The sequence below is a fragment of the Rhodamnia argentea genome, chromosome 6, assembly GCF_020921035.1.
Source record: "Rhodamnia argentea isolate NSW1041297 chromosome 6, ASM2092103v1, whole genome shotgun sequence".
Classification (NCBI taxonomy): domain Eukaryota; kingdom Viridiplantae; phylum Streptophyta; class Magnoliopsida; order Myrtales; family Myrtaceae; genus Rhodamnia; species Rhodamnia argentea.
The window spans coordinates 23,045,642-23,067,438 of record NC_063155.1 but is presented as its reverse complement, the minus strand read 5'-3'; the positions used below and the strand labels follow the sequence as shown (position 1 = coordinate 23,067,438).

The 21,797-nt window shown below is 38.0% G+C and overlaps 1 protein-coding gene and 2 pseudogenes across 1 annotated transcript; all 3 read left to right on the top strand.

The window, feature by feature from the left end:
* Positions 1-988: 988 nt before the first annotated feature.
* LOC115732393 lies at positions 989-6,894 on the top strand (annotated as a pseudogene).
* Positions 6,895-9,984: 3,090 nt separating this feature from the next.
* On the top strand, positions 9,985-13,965 carry LOC125315654 (beta-glucosidase 12-like). Its single transcript, XM_048281330.1, has 13 exons — positions 9,985-10,164; positions 10,361-10,430; positions 10,991-11,049; positions 11,167-11,242; positions 11,510-11,587; positions 11,693-11,780; positions 11,899-12,154; positions 12,420-12,535; positions 12,669-12,886; positions 12,973-13,004; positions 13,188-13,290; positions 13,401-13,509; positions 13,645-13,965. The coding sequence occupies exons 1-13, from the start codon at positions 9,988-9,990 to the stop codon at positions 13,814-13,816; spliced, it is 1,554 nt and encodes a 517-aa protein (XP_048137287.1). The 5' UTR covers positions 9,985-9,987; the 3' UTR covers positions 13,817-13,965.
* A 1,693-nt stretch (positions 13,966-15,658) lies between these two features.
* LOC125315652 lies at positions 15,659-21,485 on the top strand (annotated as a pseudogene).
* The last annotated feature ends 312 nt before the right edge of the window (positions 21,486-21,797 follow it).

Sequence of the window (21,797 nt, the reverse complement as noted above, 5' to 3'; positions counted from 1 at the left end):
ACCTTGACCTCTTCTCCAAAATTTCAACCTAACTTGGTGATTTTAGATTGCAAAAAACCTCTCCAGTAAATCTACTCAAATCTTTTTTTAAACTCTCGATTGAGGAACCATGGCTCATCCATTGGGAAAGAAGAGAAAGAAACAGGATTTGAAGACTCTTCCCCTTTTTCATATTTTTGTTTTCTGATTTTGTAGTTCTTTCATTGATGGGGCCAAAGCATCGTTGTTTCCTCTGATATTTCCGTATTGGATTGTTCCGGCAATCTAGTTTAACCTATTATTTAATAAATTAATGTCAAATCGGATATCCTGACCACACAATTCGCTAATGGCACTCGGGCGAATCAATTTTTAAAAAAATTTGGGCATTCAAGTAATCGAAAAGAAAGTTATAATACTCAAGTGAACGCCGTAAGAAAGTCATAACACTTGTGTTGCCCTTATCCAGTGATTGGTTATCTTGCCTTTGAGTTATATTGGTAGTACTAATTTTTCTTTCTCTAAATTGTATAGCAATACGTATGTGCGATATACTTTCGCTTAATTTTTATTTGCTACTTTTTTCTTAACTCATTATTTTGTGAATAAATATTGTTTTCTTTGTTTTTGGGGAACTAATATTCACTGACTAAGTCATCAGAAAGTTTTCTGTTCAGAAGATCCAGCTAGCGGAAAAGACCTTTCTTAAAAACCATTGAAGTTCGCCAATAAATTTGAAAACTCACTAGGAAAAAGCCACCTAACTTTCTTGTTCTCCGATCTTTTATTTAGTTCATTTTCATCGCATTGAAAATGAGTGCATAAAAATTCTTTCCAAAACATAAAGCACGTCCCTTTTTTTTTTTTGGTCAAAACTGCTAGTCTTATTCACGGCATGAAAATGTTAAACGGGGTTTTTCCACAGGATTTATCCTCCTTTTGAGTCAGTCTCCCTATAAATACGGCCAAAACAAAAGCCACGGTCCGTGCTAAAGAAAGTGCTTCAGTCATGGCCGCTCGTGCTCATGAACCGATGCTTTTCTGCATCCTGCTCCTCGCGAGCTCTCTGAGTCATTGCAAAGGTGATTACGGTACCTTCGAGCCCGGCGATTACGACACTGTCTCTCTCAACCGGAGCAGCTTCCCGGCCGGCTTCCTGTTCGGCACGGCTTCTTCTGCATACCAGGTGGATTAGATTTCATTTTCGCGATTTTCTTTTCATCCCCATTGTTAACCTAAACTCAGTTTACATATGCATCCTGCATGGTCATTCTTTCATTAACAAATCACATAACTGGTCGTACTGTTTGTTTGTTTATTTATTTGGTTTTTTTTTTCTTGTCTTTCAGTATGAAGGTGCAGCTAATGAAGATGGTAGAGGGCCAAGTATCTGGGATTACTTCACTCACAAATACCCAGGTCTCTCTCTCTCTCTCCCTACACAAACTCACAGAGCTAATGACAGTTAGAAACTGTGAGCCTCCCTCTCTTTGCATGCAGCAAAAGGTTGATGATAACCCTCTCATTTATGTCGATGCAGTGTGAGCGGGTTCGAAATAATTAACCATGTTAGTAATATCGCCATCTTTAGATAACCATGTTGTCAGATGCTTCGACAGAAGTAATACTAAATCGTAAATTCTAATTCAGAAAATTTCATGATTCTATCATTCTCCTCTGGGTTGTCATGGTATAGAGAACTGATATAATTGGCTTGCACTTGTACTCTTTTGCTACATGACATTTTCTAAGTAGGTTTTGTGATAGCAAATACTTTATAATCAATTATTTGTCAACTCTTCCAAGAGTATCATGCTAATCTGCAATATTTAACATTCCGTTTGATGTGCTTGTACAGTCAGATTTATTCAGCATGTTTCTTTAAGTTTCAAAAGTTGGAAATTATATGTGAAATTCTTATAAGGTTGACGAATTAAACAAAGCAGAAAAAAAAAATTGCAAAGACTTCAGCCTTACCTTTGTCTGCAACCGATGCTTATCTGCATTGGTAAGAAATACATTGTATGTTAATCCACTTGCTAATAATTTCGTGATTGGATAAACAGGTTTATCTAACGTAATCAACTTTGAAAAGCGCAAAAGAAAATTCTAGTTCTTGACCTGGAAACTTTGGATTACGAATCTGGTGCAACGGACCCCCCAATTGAGCCCTGAAAATGAGAGGTGGCCTAAGCCCAACAATCTTATGTCTTGTCTTCTTTTCTCATTTAGTGTTAATTATGAAAACTTTAATACCTTCGGTGGACTATCTGTATCAACGAAAAGTTTAGATAATAATAATAATAAAAGACTTGTTAACGAGCGAAGCCCGATGGGACCAGTGGATCCTGGACTATAAAAAAAAAAAAAAAGACTTGTTAACGAGTATCCCCGAGGCGCTAATTAAGTTAAGTCAAAATAGAAATAAGATGTTCGAAAATATTTTGAAAACGAAATGACTACACATTTCAGCAAAGTCGCTTATCTCTATCTTTTGACAAGCATATTCAATATGGCTTTGCAAGTCAAGGGGACTATTTTTAATATTTTCCCGATTAGGTTTTATTAATTTATTGGCATAAATTTATGTTATCCTTCCTAAACAATTATATCTTTTGACTTAGCCCAGTGATCCTAAATATATATTAATCCATTTAATTTGAAGTTAATCCAAAAGAGACATATATGATATATCGTACTAAATGAATAATACTTGTAATTTAAATATGGCTTTTGTTAATTTCATGAATTGCTCCTTTCTGGAGATTGAACCTTTATAAGAACACGGCATTGACTTGGGATCGAGCCATCAAGGTCTTCAAGTGTGGCTCATGAAGAATATCGAAATCATGATGTTCGATTTGAGATTAAGCCATCGAGGACCACAAATTCGGTCCAATTAGTAAAGAGGGTCTAGAACTTGTAATGTTCGATTGAAGGGTCTAGAACTTGTAACGTTCCATTGAAGATTCAGCCATCAATATTCTTGAATAATCTATTAGAGAAGAAAGAATTAGAGGGTTTACAATATGTTGATTCTCTTATTAATTTGGTGGTTATCATATTGCTGTCAAGTCTAAGCTGATTTGACCAATAAACCCTAACTTTTTGCGATTAATGCATAATGACTCAAGGATTTTGCTAAGCCAGCAATTAAGGAAAGTCCTATAGCCTTTTTTTTTTTTTTGTCAAAGGTCCTCTAGCTTCAAATGCACTCTTTCACTTGACCTTTTTTTTTTTGGTCAAACACTTAAATGGTTTATTGGGGGGTGAATGGCAGGTAAAATAGCTGACGGTAGCAATGGGGACGTGGCTATCGATTCATACCACCGGTACAAGGTACATGATCAGCAACTTTCCCAAGAATCCCTTGGGGAAAAAAAAAAATGAGGCGCTATCCTGGCTTTGGCAAAGCTGAAAGGCCAAGATTGGTACCCATCAACTTCGGCTTTCAACATTTGCAGAGGCCCATTTTTCGGGTTAAATGATTTTTTTTCTTTCAAAAACTACAATTACTTATTTCATTTTTCGTTTTTACTCTTGCTATTACTATTTGTGCTTCTATGCACAAGAAAGGTCGGCGAACCAATTATGATAGGCGTGGAGCAGATGAGAGGCCGATGAAGGGCAGACGAGGTCACGCCACCCTAGGCAATCGACCGAGGCTGTGACCTAGACTGCTCTCGTCGGGGTAGTGCGACCTGGGGGAGGGCAACCCGAGGCCGTGTGACCTCAGGCGGCCCCTGCTTGGGTCGCCCAATCGGGCAACCTCATGCGACCCTTGCTTGGGTCACGCGATCCTTGCTGAGTGCTGCCCGAGGTTGGGTGACCTCAGACAATGGCCGCCGGCTCCGACGAAGGATTTGAGTTATTTTAATAAAAATCCATTTAACCCAAAGATGCTTTGCAAAGGAGTTTTTATCATATGCAATTTGCATTTTCCCCAAAGGGCTTAGGCTGTCAGCTTTAACATTTTCCCAAAAACCATTTTCAAAGCCAAACTAAGCACAACCTGAATACCGCTAATTAGTTTTGATGTTGGCAATAGAAATTGGAATAAAAACTGTTCGACTCCTAGTGATGAATTGTTTTCTTCTTCTTTTTTTTAGGAAGATGTTGAGATAATGAGGGAAATGGGGTTAGATGCCCACCGATTCTCTATCTCTTGGCCTCGAATTTTACCTAGTAAGACCATCAATTTCCTGTCTAATTGCATGAAAAAAAACTCAAATGAGGATCATAGTAAAAAAAAAGTCTTATATCTATTATACGGTGGCTAATTCTTTTTTTTTTTTTTGTCGGAGGCTAATTCAGCTCTAAACTTTTCAATTTTATCAATTTATTTCTAAACATTTTCATGATTTATCAATTTAATACTTCCAGGTTATTTTGGTCGAAAATAACTTACGGCGACGATTTCTCCATGTAGAATGACCGGTTTCTCCGTCAACGATTTCCAGCCAAAATTGGCCAGAAATACTATATTGACAAATCATCAAAAAGCTTGAAACTAAATTGATGAAATACAAAAATTTAGAACTAAATTACTCCTCGTACTATTTTTTTTCCGATAGAAATGCATATGCTTAATCGTGCCAATTATTGTTTATGTTATTTCATTACGAAATGTGTTGACTTTCCATTATCCCTATGTTTGGGGAAATTGTCAGAGGGAAAGCTAAAGGGAGGCATCAACAAGGAAGGAGTGCAATACTACAACAATCTCATCAATGAGCTCCTTGCCCACGGTCTTAGCTTTATTTCAGTTCTATTAGCTATTCATTTGTTTTTCTAAATCACTTATGTACATCACTCACTAATAAGTAGAGGATTTTTACAGGTATTCAACCCTTTGTGACTCTATTTCACTGGGACCTTCCCCAAGCCCTAGAGGAGGAGTACGGTGGCTTCTTGAGTCCCTCGATTGTGTAAGTCAAAAGATGTCTTTTTCTTCAAGCTTAGCAGTTATGAGTATATTTACATTTTTCCACTGCATTAATTAGATATGATTTCCGGGACTATGTGGAGGTTTGCTTTAAGGAATTTGGAGAAAGAGTCAAACACTGGATAACTTTGAATGAGCCGTTGACATACGGTAGTAATGGGTATGCCGACGGACAGCAAGCACCGAGTCGATGCTCTGATTGGCAGATGCTCAACTGCATGGGTGGTGATTCGAGCACCGAGCCATACATCGTCGGGCACAACCAACTCCTTGCTCATGCGGCCGCTGTTAAATTGTACAGGGACAAGTATCAGGTCTTCAATCTCTTGAAACTTCTTGATGACTCCTGATTAACAGCAATCAAATTAACTTTTCACATCTTAATCAATTGAGTCGTTGAGAAGGACTGAAATAAAATAAAATAAAAATTAGGACTGGATTGACAACATTGGACTCAATCTACCAACAACAAAAAAATGCTTGTGAATTTCTAATTGATGCAAGAAAAAAGAACATCTAATGGGAGTTGAAATTGACTTGTGCAATTTGACTGAAAACAAAAGTGACTTTTGCAGGCATCTCAAAAAGGAGTAATAGGAATAACATTGGTTTCTAATTGGATGGTGCCTTACTCAGATGCAAAGCATAATCAAAATGCAGCGCTAAGAGCCCTGGACTGGATGTTGGGATGGTGAGTGTGCATCTACAAATGACCAAACTCGCATATTATTTCTACCCAAGATATATAATTTGAGTTTCATAAAGGAGGTACTTAGCAGTTTCATTAAATGGTGCATCAAGAGGAAAAAATGTCATTCGTTTTCAGGTTCTTGGACCCGATAACGTACGGCGACTATCCGTGCAGCATGCACTCGCTCGTAGGGAAAAGGCTTCCCAAGTTCACGAAGGAGCAATCGCTATTGGTGAAAGGATCTTTTGATTTTCTCGGATTGAACTATTACACCGCGAACTATGCAAAGTACATGCCGTACTCAAATGCTTTGAATTCAAGCTACCTAACCGATGCTCGCGTGAGCCTCTCGAGTAAGAAAAACAGTCACTATCTGGATGCTAATCACAGTCTCAATGAAGATCTTTTCTAATAAATTCTTGATGACTTCTTGTAGCTGAACGCAACGGGGTTCCAATTGGCCCTCAGGTACATTTGATTCTTTCTACAACCCCATTTTGTTATATTTTAGGATTGGGGTTTTCTGCATTGTCATGTTAGGTTTCATAACATAAATTCAATATCCGTAAACACCAAACAGTAGTAACTAAAACTTGAGAGGCTGAGGTAAATTTTCCAAATTGTATTTTTCCCCATCATGTTCATGATCCTATTATGAATTACAGGCTGCTTCAAGTTGGCTGTGTTTATCCCAGTGGGGTACAGAGCCTTTTGATGTACGTGAAGACTAAGTACCAAAATCCACTCATTTACATAACTGAGAACGGTGAGAAAACATTATCTCTAATGGTTAATTAACTAAAATTGCTGAGTTAAAAGTTTTTTTATGATTAATTACTCTCTTTCTCACACCCTATTTCTTGGTTTTGGACCATTAGGAATCGATGAGTTCAATAACTCTACATTACCACTGGAGCAACAATTGACTGACTACATGAGGATCGATTATTATTACCGCCATCTCTCGTATCTTCATAAAGCGATCACGTAAATTTTCCTAATTTTTATGCAATTTCACTTGTGGAATCGCCTTGTTCTTTATATCCTTTCACTTAATTTTTATGTCATACATGAAATGAAACGCAACGCTTGGAAAATTTGTGGTAGGAATGGTGTCAATGTGAAGGGCTACTTCGCATGGTCCTTGCTAGACAATTTCGAATGGAACGCGGGATACACTGTCCGGTTCGGGATCAACTATGTCGATTACAAAAACGGATTGAAGAGATATCCGAAACAGTCCGCGACTTGGTTCAAGAGTTTTCTCAGCAAGTTTTGATTTAATAATACATCCAATGTATATGGTATATGTTACGATGATCACAGTAAATAAGGACGCGATCAATTCTCGTGCAGTAAATAATTCTGAAGACTACATGGTGAAATTCGCGAGAATGAATTATGCCAATAAATTTCACTATTTCAGGAGGATTTCCCGGACAAATTGTCGGAATCCGGTCTACTTGCCTCAATATTCATTTTAAGTGTGTGCATGCAGCGATTTATTTTTCAAGCATCTTAAAGGGAAAGACTTTGGAGTAACGGGCATTTATCTAATACGGCATAATGGCTCAAAAATAAAATGTTCATTAGCAGAAAGCTGGGAAATTATCAAAAAAGTCTTCAATCTATTGCAATTATGTCAATTTAGTCCTAAATATTTTTTTTATCGGTTGAGCCATATACATTTTCCAATTGTACCAACTCAGTCTATCCAATCAACTTGATCGGACGGCATTGACGTGGATGTCGATTAGCGCCGACGTTACGCTATCGATGCTGACATGACAATGTTTTGGTAATATTTTAATATTTTATAGTTTCATTTATTTTTTATTTTATTTCCTTTTTCTTTTCTTTCTTTTTTTCTCTTCTCCTTCTTCCTCCACTGGCCAAAAGAAGAAGAAGAAGAAAAAGAAAGAAGAAAAAAATAATTTTAAAATATTAAAATGTTATAAAAAAATGTGCACGTCAATGCCGGCATCCACATCAATGCCGACCGGCCAAAGTTGGTCGAATAGACTAAATTGGCACAAATCCAAAATGTTTATGATTCAATTGATCAAAAAAAAGTTTAGAACTGAATTAGCACGATTGCAATAGGTTTAGAACTTGGTAATTTTCCAGGAGATCATTGAGATAATCTCAGTAGTTAGGTAGGTATCGTATTGTTAATTTTGAAGGAAGTAGGGAATTATACCAGGTAGATGAGGAAATATGAACACAATCCACGCAACAATACATAATAGATTTTCTTTTAAATTTTCCCGTATACAAGACACTAGAAAATGACCAACTTTGTTATTGACGAGTAGTGAGCTTGAACGACAAGAAAAAATCATTCCCAAATACAACAGCAGAAAAACAAAAATAAGATCACTAAGAGATGCGTATGATGGTATCTTTATACCATCACACGATCTAAAACACGCCAACCATTCGTCTTATTCACGGCTCGTTTTCGGCATGAAATTGTGAGCGGGGTTTCCTTCCATAGGGTTTACCCTCCTTTTGAGTCAAACTCTCTATAATTACAGCCAAAACAAAAGCCACAGTCCTTGCTAAAGAAAGTGCTTCAGCCATGGCGGTTCGTGCTCACGAACAGATGCTTTTGTGCAGTCTGCTCATCACGAGCTCAGCAAGTCACTGCTCCTTCCGCGTACAGGGTAGACTAGATTTCATTTCGGGGACTTCCTTTTCATCCCCATTGCTAACCTAAACTGAGTCCGTATATGCATCCTGCATGGTCATTTTTTCATTCACAAATTACATAAATGGCCATACTGTTTGTTTAATTATTTTTTGGTTTTTTCTTCTTGGCTTTCAGTGTGAAGGTGCAGCTAACGAAGATGGTAGAGGGCCAAGTATCTGGGATTACTTCACTCCTAAGTGTCCAGGCCTCTCTCTCTCTCCCCCACACCACCTACACAAACTCACAGAGCTACTGACATCTTTGCATGCAGCAAAAGTTAGATGATAACCACGTCGTTCATGTCGATGCAGTGTGAGTGGGTTCAAAATAATTAACCATGTTAGTAACATCGCCATCTCTAGATAACCATGTTATCATATGCTTCGACAGTAGTAGTATTTGTAGAATGCCGATTGTTTCTTGGAGACTCTAAAATGTGAATGAGAAGAGAGCAGCTGATAAATTGTGTTAAAGATGACAAACCGTGTGTCTTTTGTTGTCTCCTGAAGGATAACTCGATATGGTTTGCACTAAAAATTGATTTAGAACGTGATAGAGCATATTGTTAGTGAATTGGAACCGGCTTTAAGTATCAATTTTAGCATGCTCGCACCGCCCTTTATTGGACTGCAATATGGATTATTATTTCATGCTGGTTAAAAACACGAGACTTTATTTTACTCCGAGATGAATAAATAATTAAAACTTTCGGCGGATTATAATATCTATGAAAAGCTTCGACGACGACGACGATGATGACGACGACGACAACAACAACAACAACAACAATATGTTAACCGAAAATAGAAATACGATTTTCGAAAATATGTTAAAAACGAATTGATTACACATTTAAATAAAGTTACTTATTTCTAACTATTAAAAGCATATATAGTATGGCTTAGCACCTCAAGGGGACAATCAAAGGGTTTATTGATGCAGACAAGGCCGGGAGTGTTTATGATAGGACTAAGAGATCAACATCAAGATACTTCACCTTCGTGGGAGGAAACTTAGTTACTTGAAGGAGCAAGAAGCAGAATGTGGTGGCACTGTCAAGTGCAGAGGCCAAATTTAGAGGGATGGCCAAAGGGTTGTGTGAGCTTTTATGACTTAAGAAGTTAATGTCAAAGATTTGATTCGCTCTAAGAGCCGAGATGAAATTGTTTTGGGATAACAAAGCAACAATTGACATCTCTCACAATCCAATTCAGCACGATCGTACCAAACATGTTGACATGGACATCACTTCATCAAGCAAAACTTGGACACCAAAGTGATTCGGTTTCCGTTTGTGCGATCTGAAGACAAGTTGGAAGATATTTTAACAGAGGCTATATCAAGTAGTGTCTTCTATAGCTCACTTGACAAGTTGGGCATTCACGACATCTATGCACCAACTTGAGAGGGAGTGTGGGAATGAGCTGTAAAATACGTGTATGAGTTGTAATCAGCTAAATTAGAGGTTATGCCTTATTAGGAGTCTTTGCCTTATTACGAGTCTTTCCTTTCTCCGTATTTATATACCTCTAAGTCATTGTAACATATATAGAAAAAAATCTACAGAAAATTGAGGAATATTTTTTTTTCCTCAAAAGCTCTCCGCGTTAACAGCCTTTATCATCTCTATAAATACAACCAAACCAAAAGCCACGGTCTATCCCAAAGAAAGTGTCAGTCATGGCGTTTCGTGTTCATGAACTGATGCTTTTATACTTTCTAGCCCTCGTGAGCTCGGCGAGACATTGCAAAGCAGAGCATGGTGCCTTCAAGTCGGCTGGCTACGACACCGTCTTGCTCAACCGGAGGAGCTTCCCGGCCAGCTTCCTCTTTGGGACGGCGTCTACTGCGTACCAGGTGGATTAGATTCCCTTTGTCGCGGTTTTGTTTTCATCCCCATCGTTATGCCTCATGGCAAAACTGAGTCCATATATGCATCCTGCGTGGTTATTTTTCAATAAAACAGTGCAAGAATGGTCAGATTATTGGTTTGTTTGCTTATTTTGTTTAGTTTTTTTTTTTTTTTTTTTGGTTCTTTCTCTTGGTTTTCCAGTACGAAGGTGCAGCTAATGAAGATGGTAGAGGGCCAAGTATCTGGGATTATTTCACTCACAAGCATCCAGGTCTCTCTCATTAAATAATTGGCCGTGGTTATGTGTCATCAATGGCTTGTAATGACCTTAAGGATTTTGGTAACTGAGTGTCCCTGAAATACTTCCTAAACGAGCAATTAAGAAAAGTTCTTTAGTTTCAACGTACTTTTTTCTGGAAAAATTGTCCAAAAAAGTCTTAAACGTGCTACACTTTTACCAATTCGGTTTTAAACATTTTTAAGTTTTGCAAATGGAGTCCATCTGGCCAATTTTGATTCGAAATCATTGATGTTGATGTGGACACCGATCGTCCTACGTGGTACAGTTGGTGTCGGCATGGACAATTTTAATAATATTTTAATATTTTTCAACTTTTTTTATTATTTTTTCTTTTCCATTCTCTTTTACATACTCCGACTGTCCGTCGCCTGCCATCGGCGAGGGCCAATGATCCTCGCCTGGTCCGGCCCAGGGCGTCACGGCCCAAGCCGGCCAGCGGAGAGGGCTTCCGCGGGCCTCATCAAGATTCAGGCGATAATCTTGACAAAACCCTTTTTGATGATGATCCGTTTTGTTGCCGTGAAGGACAGGCAAAATAGCCGATGGTAGCAACGGGGATGTGGCTGTCGATTCCTACCACCGGTACAAGGTACGTAATCAGCATTGAATACCACTAATTAAAAATGATGTCGGCAAAAGAAAATTGGAACAGAAAATGTTTTGACTCCTAACGATTGATTTGTTTACCTTTTTTTTTTTTTTCCAGGAAGATGTGGAGATAATGAAGGAAATGGGGTTAGATGCCTACAGATTCTCAATCTCATGGTCTCGAGTTTTACCTAGTAAGACCATAGCCACTTCATTTCTCTCCATTATAGATTATTTTTGTCTTATTTCATGAGGCTTCAAATGCGTCTAGCATAGGGCTATCAAAAAAGCCCAAACGACTCGAAAATTTAGATTCTTCCTGGCCGGGTCTCATTCGGTTCGGGTAATAAGTAGAGGAATTCGGGTATCCTGACAGTTTGGGTGGCTATAATATTCCGATCCGACCCAATCCCTCGACACCCTTAGTCTGGTAGCTAATCAGGAGATGTGCTGATTTTCAGAGGGAAAGCTAGAGGGAGGCATCAACAAGGAAGGAGTAAAGTACTACAACAACCTCATCAATGAGCTCCTTGCCCACGGTCTTGCCTCCATTTTTTTTTCTTTTCTTTTCACTTGGTTCATTTCTGTTTATATATAAATCACTCCCTGGCAAAGTAGAGATTTGTTTATTATTATTGTTGCAGGTATTCAACCTTTTGTTACACTATTTCACTGGGACCTTCCCCAAGCCCTAGAGGAGGAATATGGTGGTTTCTTGAGTTCCCATGTTGTGTAAGTTCAAAAGAGAGATATTCTTTAAACTTAGCCGTGAATTACTAAGGTTGACATTCATACTTTGCTGCCGCCTTAATTAGGGATGATTTCTGACCAAAAAATAAAATAAAATCAGGGATGATTTTCGGGACTATGTGGAGGTCTGCTTCAAGGAATTTGGGGATAGAGTCAAACATTGGATAACTCTAAACGAGCCATGGTCATACGCTAGCGGCGGGTATGCCAACGGACAGTTCGCACCGGGTCGGTGCTCCGATTGGCAGATGCTCAATTGCACGGGTGGCGATTCGGCCACCGAGCCATATATCGTCGGGCACAACCAACTTCTTGCCCACGCAGCCGCTGTTAAATTGTATAGAGACAAGTATCAGGTGTCCAATCTCTTTGAAACTTTACGTTGGCTCGAGATTAAGTGCGATCAAATTAATCTTTCACCTCTTAATCAATTGAGCCATGGAGATGGATCAAAACAGAAAACAATTAGGACTGGATTGAAAAAAAAAATAGAATGTTATAGACTCAATCCGAACAAGAAAAAAATTGCTCATGAATTTTGCATTGATGCAAGAAATAGAACATCCAGTGGGAGTTGAAATTGATTTGTGCAATTTGACTGAACAAAAGTGACTTTTGCAGGCATCTCAAAAAGGAGCAATAGGAATAACATTGGTTTCCCACTGGATGGTGCCATATTCGGATGCAAAGCATAACCAAAATGCAGCGCTAAGAGCCCTGGACTGGATGTTGGGATGGTCAGTGCGCTTCTCCGACGACCAAACTCACACATCAAGTGCATCCAAAATACAGATTTTCAATTTCATAAAGTAAGAACTTGGCGGTTTGATTAATCGGTGAATCATTTGGAAAATTTGTGTTCCTTTTCAGGTTCTTGAACCCGATAACGTACGGCAATTATCCGCGCAGCATGTGCTCGCTCATAGGGAAAAGGCTACCCAAGTTCACGAAGGAGCAGTCGCTGATGGTGAAAGGATCTTTTGATTTTCTCGGGTTGAACTACTACACCGCGAACTACGCAAAGTACATGCCGCACTCGAATGCTTTGAATTCTAGCTACCTAACGGACGCTCGCGCGTACCTCTCAAGTGAGAAACACAATCTCTATTTGGATGACATTAATCGCGGTCTTGATGAAGTTCTTTTCTAATATATTCGCGACGGTTTCTTGTAGCTGAACGCAATGGGATTCCAATCGGTCCAGGGGTAAGTTTGAATCCTCAAGCAACCCCATTTTGTCTTAAACTTGCTACTTTTGTGTGGTCTTCTTAGGGTTCATACGTTGATTGAGTATTTGCAAACACCAAGTAGTAGTAACTTAAACTTGAGAGAATCAGGTAAATTTTTTTAACCGTCACATTCATGATCCTATAATGAATGTTATTGCAGGCTGCTTCAAGTTGGCTGTATGTTTATCCCAGCGGAATACAAAGTCTTTTGATGCACGTAAAGACTAAGTACCAAAATCCACTCATTTACATCACTGAGAACGGTGAGAAATGTCATTTCTAATGATTAATTAACTTAAATTGCTGAGACAATAGTTTTTTTATGATTGATTACTCTTTTTCTCAAATGCCGTGTCTTGGGCTTGGTCATCAGGAATCGATGAGTTCAATAACTCTACATTACCACTGGAGCAACAATTGGCTGACTACATGAGGATCGATTATTATTATCGTCATCTCTCATACCTTCGTAAAGCGATCAAGTAAAAATTTCCATTTTCCTACTTGTCATGCAATTCTTACTTGTGAAATCTCCTTTTCCTATCTAATTTTTAACTTGTTCTTATTTGTTACATCATACATGACATGAAATGTGACCTGTGGAAAATCTGTCATAGGGACGGTGTCAACGTGAAGGGCTACTTTGCATGGTCATTGTTGGACAATTTCGAATGGAGCTCGGGATACACCGTCCGATTTGGGATCAACTATGTCGACTACAAGAACGGATTGAAGAGATACCCGAAACAGTCGGCGATTTGGTTCAAGGGCTTTCTCGACAAATTTTGATTCAAGAATGCATCGCTTACATATGACATGTGTTCCAATGATCTCTGTGAATAAGGATGCGATGGATTCTTGTGTAATAAATAATTCTGAATAAGCATTTTGGTTGGTGAGTTTCGTGAGAATGAATTTGCCAATATGTTTCACTATTTCAGGAGTATTGCGCTAAAAAATAGACAACAGTTTCTGGACAAGAGCGCATTAAGATTAGTCTTTAAACCCCTTTGATTATTGGATGATTAGAGGAGAAAGGAATGGAGATTGGCGAGATAAAGAAAGCACAATTAGCATAATTGTCCTGTGGCGCGTATTTGAGTGTCATATCTTTCTTTTTTTGAATCACCTAAATACCACATTGGTAAAAAAAAAATTCAATTGGGTGTCTATTCCGGCAAATCGTCTTACGCAGCTTTTAAAATTAAAATTTTTCTGCAGCGTGACTTTTATAAAATAAATTTTTAAGTCCAACATGAATAATCTACAATTGACGTGGCAAAAAAAAAAAAGGCGAAAAACAACCTCGTTTTGCCTCTTTCTTCTCCTAATTCATTTCGAAACGAAACCCCAAATTTGAGAAAGGGGAATGCTCTTGCAATGAGCTTGAGCAATTGAGAGGTTCGATCTTGAGATGAGCAGTGGAGAGTTCGAGCTTACGAGATAACAAAGTGGGGATAAGTCGAATCAATTTACGTGGGATCAAGATGATGACGAGTGTAATAACGCAACGCAAGAGTTGCGCTTGATTTAGTTTAGCCCGTCCTTTTTTTGTCTGACCTTTCACTCCTCAGCTTTCATAATATTTCTGCTCCCTCTATCAATTCACGTTTTCCCCTCTTTTTAAGCTCTTCACCTTACTCTCTTCTCCAAAATTTCAACCTAACTTCATGATTTTAGCTAGCAAAAAACCTCTCCAGTAAATCTACTCAAATCTTTTTTTAAACTCTCGATTGAGGAACCATGGCTCATCCATTGGGAAAGAAGAGAAAGAAACAGAGGATTTGAAGACTCTTCCCCTTTTTCAGATTTTTTTTTTCTGATTTTGTAGTTTTTTCATTGATGGGGCCAAAGCATCGTTGTTTCCTCTGATATTTCCGCATTGGATTGTTCCAGCAATCCAGTTCGGCCTATTATTTAATAAATTAATGTCAAATCGGATATCCTAACCTCACAATTCGCCAATGGCACTTGGGCGAATCAATTTTTAAAAAAAAATTGGCATTCATGTAATCGAAAAGAAAGTTATAATACTTAAGTGAGCGTCGTAAGAAAGTCATAACACTTGTGTTGCCCTTATCCCGTGATTAGTTATCTTGCCTTTGAGCTATACTGGTGGTACTAATTTTTCTTTCTCTAAACTGTATGGCAATACGTATGTGCGATATACTTTCGCTTAATTTTTATTTGCTACTTTTTACTGAACTCATTATTTTGTAAATAAATATTGTTTTCTTTGTTTTTGGGCAACTAATATTCACTGACTAAGTCATAAGAAAGTTTTCTGTTCAGAAGATCCAGCTAGCGGAAAAGACCTTTCTTAAAAACCATTGAAGTTGGCCAATAAATGAGAAAACTCACTAGGAAAAAGCCACCGAACTTTCTTGTTCTCCGCTCTTTTATTTAGTTCATTTTCATCGCATTGAAAATGAGTGCATAAAAATTCTTTCCAAAACATAAAGCACGCCCTAATTTTTTTTTTTTATTTTGGTCAAAACCACTAGTCTTATTCACGGCATGAAAATGTTAAACGGGGTTTTTCCACAGGATTTATCCTCCTTTTGAGTCAAGCTCCCTATAAATACGGCCAAAACAAAAGCCACGGTCCGTGCTAAAGAAAGTGCTTCAGTCATGGCGGTTCGTGCTCATGAACCGATGCTTTTCTGCACCCTGCTCCTCGCGAGCTCTGTGAGTCATTGCAAAGGTGATTCCGGAACCTTCGAGCCCGGCGATTACGACACTGTCTCGCTCAACCGGAGCAACTTTCCGGCCGGCTTCCTGTTCGGAACGGCTTCTTCTGTGTTCCAGGTAGATTAGATTTCATTTTCGCCACTTTCTTTTCATCCCCATTGTTAACCTAAACTCGGTTTACATATGCATCCTGCATGGTCATTCTTTCATTAACAAATCACATAACTGGTCGCACTGTTTGTTTGTTTATTTATTTGGTTTTTTTTTTTTTTTCTTCTTCGCTTTCAGTATGAAGGTGCAGCTAATGAAGATGGTAGAGGGCCAAGTATCTGGGATTACTTCACTCACAAATACCCAGGCCTCTCTCTCTCTCCCTACACAAACTCACAGAGCTAATGACAGTTAGAAACTGTGAGCTTCCCTCTCTTTGCATGCAGCAAAAGGTTGATGATAACCCCGTCATCTATGTCGATGCAGTGTGAGCGGTTTCAAAATAATTAACCATGTTAGTAGTATCACCATCTCTAGATAACTATGTTGTCAGATGCTTCGACAGAAGTAATACTGAATCGTAAATTCTAATTCGGAAAATTTCGTGATTCTATCATTCTCCACTGGATTGTCATGATATAGAGAACTGATAAAATTGGCTTGTAATTGTACTCTTTTGCTACATGACATTTTCTAAGTAAGTTTTGTGATAGCAAATACTTTATAATCAATTATTTGTCAACTCTTCCAAGAGTATCAATTTAACATTCCGTTTGATGTGCTTGTACAGTCAGATTTATTCAGCATGTTTCTTTAAGTTTCAAAAGTTGGAAATTATATGTGACATTCTTATAAAGTTGACGAATTAAACAAAGCAGAAAAAAAAAATTGCAAAGACTTCAGCCTTACCTTTGTCTGCAACCGATGCTTATCTGCATTGGTAAGAAATACATTGTATGTTAATCCACTTGCTAATAATTTCGTGATTGGATAAACAGGTTTATCTAACGTAATCAACTTTGAAAAGGGCAAAAGAAAATTCCAGTTCTTGACCTGGAAACTTTGGATTACGAATCTGGTGCAACGGACCCCCCAATTGAGCCCTGAAAATGAGAGGTGGCCTAAGCCTAACAATATTACGTCTTGTCTTCTTTTCTCATTTAGTGTTAATTATGAAAACTTTAATACTTTCGGTGGACTATCTGCATTGACGAAAATTTTAGATAATAATAATAATAATAAAAGACTTGTTAACGAGTATCCCCGAGGCGCTAATTAAGTTAACCTAAAATAGAAATAAGATGTTCGAAAATATTTTGAAAACGAAATGACTACACATTTTAGTAAAGTCGCTTATCTCTATCTTTTGAAAAGCATATACAATATGGCTTCGCAAGTCAAGGGGACTATTTTTAGTATTTTCCGGATTAAGCTTTATTAATTTATTGGCATATTTTTCTGTTATCCTTCCTAAACAATTATATCTTTTGACTTAGCTCAGTGATCCTAAATATAAATTAATCCATTTAATTTGAAGTTAATCCAAAAGAGACATATATCATACTAAATGAATAATAATCGTAATTTAAATATGGCTTTTGTTAATTACATGAATGAATACATTATTCATCCATTCAATTCAATTCAAGATTCGATCAAAATGACTTGGGAATTGCTCCTTTCTGGAGATTGAACCTTTAGAAGAACACGGCATTGACTTGGGATCGAGCCATCAAGGTCTTCAAGTGTGGCTTGTGAAGAATATCGAAATCATGATGTTCGATTTGAGATTAAGCCATCGAGGACCAAAAATTCGGTCCAATTAGTAAAGAGGGTCTAGAACTTGTAATGTTCGATTGAAGGGTCTAGAACTTGTAACATTTGATTGAAGATTCAGCCATCAATATTCTTGAATAATTTATTAGAGAAGAAAGAATTAGAGGGTTTACAATATGTTGATTCTTTTATTAATTTGGTGGTTATCATATTGCTGTCAAGTCTAAGCTGATTTTCTGACCAAAAAAAAAAAATTCTAAGCTGATTTGACCAATAAACCATAACTTTTTGCCATTAATGCATAATGACTCAAGGATTTTGTTAAGCCAGCAATTAAGGAAATCCTATAGCTTTTTTTTTTTTTTTTTTTGTCAAAGGTCCTCTAGCTTCAAATGCACTCTTTCACTTGACTTTTTGTTTTTTGTCAAACACTTAAATGGTTTATTGGGGGGTGAATGGCAGGTAAAATAGCTGACGGTAGCAATGGGGACGTGGCTATCGATTCATACCACCGGTACAAGGTACATGATCAGCAACTTTCCCAAGAATCCCTTGGGGAAAAAAAAAAAATGGGCGTCATCCTGGCTTTGGCAAAGCTGAAAGGCCAAGATTGGTACCCGTCAACTTCGGCTTTCAACATTTGCAGAGGCCCATTTTTCGGGTTAAATGATTTTTTTTTCTTTCAAAAACTACAATTACTTATTTCATTTTTCGTTTTTACTCTTGCTATTACTATTTGTGCTTCTTTGCGTGAGGAAGGTCACGCCACCCCAGGCGGTCACCTGAGGCTGCGACCCAGACTGCTCTCGTCGGGGTAGTACGACCTAGGGGGGGGCAACCCGAAGTCATGTGACCTCATGTGACCGTCGCTTGGGTCACGCGATCCTCGCTGGGTGCTGCCCGAGGTTGGGCGACCTCAGACAATGGCTGCCTGCTCCGACGAAGGATTTGAGTTATTTTACTAAAAATCTATTTGACCCAAAGATACTTTACAAAGGAGTTTTTATCATATGCAATTTGCTTTTTTCCCCAAAGGGCTTAGGCTGTCAACCCTAACATTTTCTCAAAAACCATTTTCAAAGCCAAACTAAGCACGACCTGAATACGGCTAATTAGTTTTGATGTTGGCAATAGAAATTGGAATAAAAACTGTTCGACTCCTTGTGATGAATTGTTTTCTTCTTTTTTTCAGGAAGATGTAGAGATAATGAGTGAAATGGGGTTAGATGCCCACCGATTCTCTATCTCTTGGCCTCGAATTTTACCTAGTAAGACCATAAATTTTCTGTCTAATTGCATGAATAAAAAACTCAAATAAGGATCATAGTAAAAAAAATTCTTATATCTATTATACAACGGCTAATTCTTTTCTTTTTTTTTTTGCGCCAAAGGCTAATTCAGCTCTAAACTTTTCAATTTTATCAATTTATTTCTAAACCTTCTCATGATTTATCAATATAATCCTTCCGGGTTATTTTTGTCGAAAAACACTGACGGCGACGGTTTCTCCATGTAGAATGACCGGTTTCTTTGTCAGCGATTTCCAGTTAAAATTGGCCAAAAATACTATATTGACAAGTCGTCAATAAGCTTGAAACTAAATTGATGAAATACAAAAATTTAGAACTAAATTACTCCTCGTACTTTTTTTTTCCGATAGAAATGCATATGCTTAATCGTGCCAATTATTGTTTATGCTAGTTGATTACGAAATGTGTTGACTTTCCATTATCCCTATATTTGTGGAAATTGTCAGAGGGAAAGCTAAAGGGAGGCATCAACAAGGAAGGAGTGCGATACTACAACAATCTCATCAATGAGCTCCTTGCCCACGGTCTTGGCTTTATTTCATTTCTATTAGCTATTCATTTATTTTTCTAAATCACTTATGTACATCGCTAACTACTAAGTAGAGGATTTTTACAGGTATTCAACCCTTTGTGACTCTATTTCACTGGGACCTTCCCCAAGTCCTAGAGGAGGAGTACGGTGGTTTCTTGAGTCCTCGGATTGTGTAAGTCAAAAGATGTCTTTTTCTTCAACCTTAGCAGTTATAAGTATATTTACATTTTGCTACTGCATTAATCAGATATGATTTCCGGGACTATGTGGAGGTTTGCTTCAAGGAATTTGGAGATAGAGTCAAACACTAGATAACTTTGAACGAGCCGTGGACGTACGGTATTAGCGGGTATGCCAACGGACAACAAGCACCGAGTCGATGCTCTAATTGGCAGATGCTCAACTGCACGGGTGGCGATTCAGGCACCGAGCCATACATCGTTGGGCACAACCAGCTCCTTGCTCATGCGACTGCTGTTAAATTGTACAGGGACAAGTATCAGGTCTTCAATCTATTGAAACTTCTCGATGACTCCCGATTAAGGGCAATCAAATTAACTTTTCACATCTTAATCAATTAAGTCGTTGAGAAGGACTGAAATAAAATAAACTAAAAATTAGGACTGGAATGACAACATTGGACTCAATCTACCAACAACAAAAAAATGCTTGTGAATTTCTAATTGATGCAAGAAAAAGAACATCTAATGGGAGTTGAAATTGACTTGTGCAATTTGACTGAAAAACAAAAGTGACTTTTGCAGGCATCTCAAAGAGGAGTAATAGGAATAACATTGGTTTCTCATTGGATGGTGCCTTACTCAGATGCAAAGCATAATCAAAATGCAGCGCTAAGAGCCCTGGACTGGATGTTGGGATGGTGAGTGTGCATCTACAAATGACCAAACTCGCATATTATTTCTACCCAAGATATATAATTTGAGTTTCATAAAGTAGGTGCTTAGCTGTTTCACTAAATGGTGCATCAAGACAAAAATGTCATTCGTTTTTAGGTTCTTGAACTCGATAACGTACGGCGACTATCCGCGCAGCATGCGCTCACTCGTAGGGAAAAGGCTTCCCAAGTTCACGAAGGAGCAATCGCTATTGGTGAAAGGATCTTTTGATTTTCTCGGATTGAACTATTACACCGCGAACTATGCAAAGTACATGCCGTACTCAAATGCTTTGAATTCTAGCTACCTAACCGATGCTCGCGCGAGCCTCTCGAGTAAGAAAAATAGTCACTATCTAGATGCTAATCACAGTCTCGATGAAGATCTTTTCTAATAAATTCTTGATGGCTTCTTTTAGCTGGACGCAACGGGGTTCCAATTGGTCCTCAGGTGCGTTTGATTCTTTCTACAACCCCATTTTGTTATATTTTAGGATAGGGGTTTTCTGCGTTGTCTTGTTAGGGTTCATAACTTAATTCAATATCCGTAAACACCAAACAGTAGTAACTAAAACTAGAGAGACTGAGGTAAATTTTCCAAATTGTATTTTTCCCCATCATGTTCATGATCCTATTATGAATTACAGGCTGCTTCAAGTTGGCTATGTGTTTATCCCAGTGGGGTACAGAGCCTTTTGATGTACGTAAAGACTAAGTACCAAAATCCACTCATTTACATAACTGAGAACGGTGAGAAAACATTATCTCTAATGGTTAATTAACTAAAATTGCTGAGTTAAAAGTTTTTTTATGATTAATTACTCTCTTTCTCACACCCTATTTCTTGGTTTTGAACCATTAGGAATCGATGAGTTCAATAACTCTACATTACCACTGGAGCGACAATTGACTGACTACATAAGGATCGATTATTATTACCGCCATCTATCGTATCTTCAGAAAGCAATCACGTAAATTTTCCTAATTTTTATGCAATTTCACTTGTGGAATCGCCTTTTTCTTTATATCCTTTCACTTAATTTTTATGTCATACATGACATGAAATGCAACATTTGGAAAATTTGTGGTAGGAACGGTGTCAATGTGAAGGGCTACTTCGCATGGTCCTTGCTGGACAATTTCGAAGGGAGCTCAGGATACACTGTCCGGTTCGGGATCAACTATGTCGATTACAAAAACGGATTGAAGAGATATCCAAAACAGTCTGCGACTTGGTTCAAGAGTTTTCTCAGCACGTTTTGATTTAATAATACATCCAATGTATATGGTATATGTTACGGTGATCTCAGTAAATAAGGATGCAAACAATTCTGGTGCAGTAAATAATTCTGAAGACTACATGGTGAAATTCGTGAGAATGGATTATGCCAATAAATTTCACTATTTCAAGAGGATTTCCCGAACAAATTGTCGGAATCCGATCTACTTGCCTCAATATTCATTTAAGTGTGTGCATGCAGCGATTTATTTTTTAAGAATCTTAAAGGGAAAGACTTTGGAGTAACGGGCATTTATCTATTACGGCATAATGGCTCAAAAGCAAAATGTTCACTA

Excerpts from the sequence above, each read along its gene's own strand:
- LOC125315654 (XM_048281330.1), top strand. The coding sequence starts at position 9,988 with ATGGCGTTTCGTGTTCATGAACTGATGCTTTTATACTTTCTAGCCCTC. Across the intron at positions 10,431-10,990 it reads TTTCACTCACAAGCATCCAG|GCAAAATAGCCGATGGTAGC; the intron begins GTCTCTCTCATT and ends CGTGAAGGACAG. Across the intron at positions 12,155-12,419 it reads TGTATAGAGACAAGTATCAG|GCATCTCAAAAAGGAGCAAT; the intron begins GTGTCCAATCTC and ends TGACTTTTGCAG.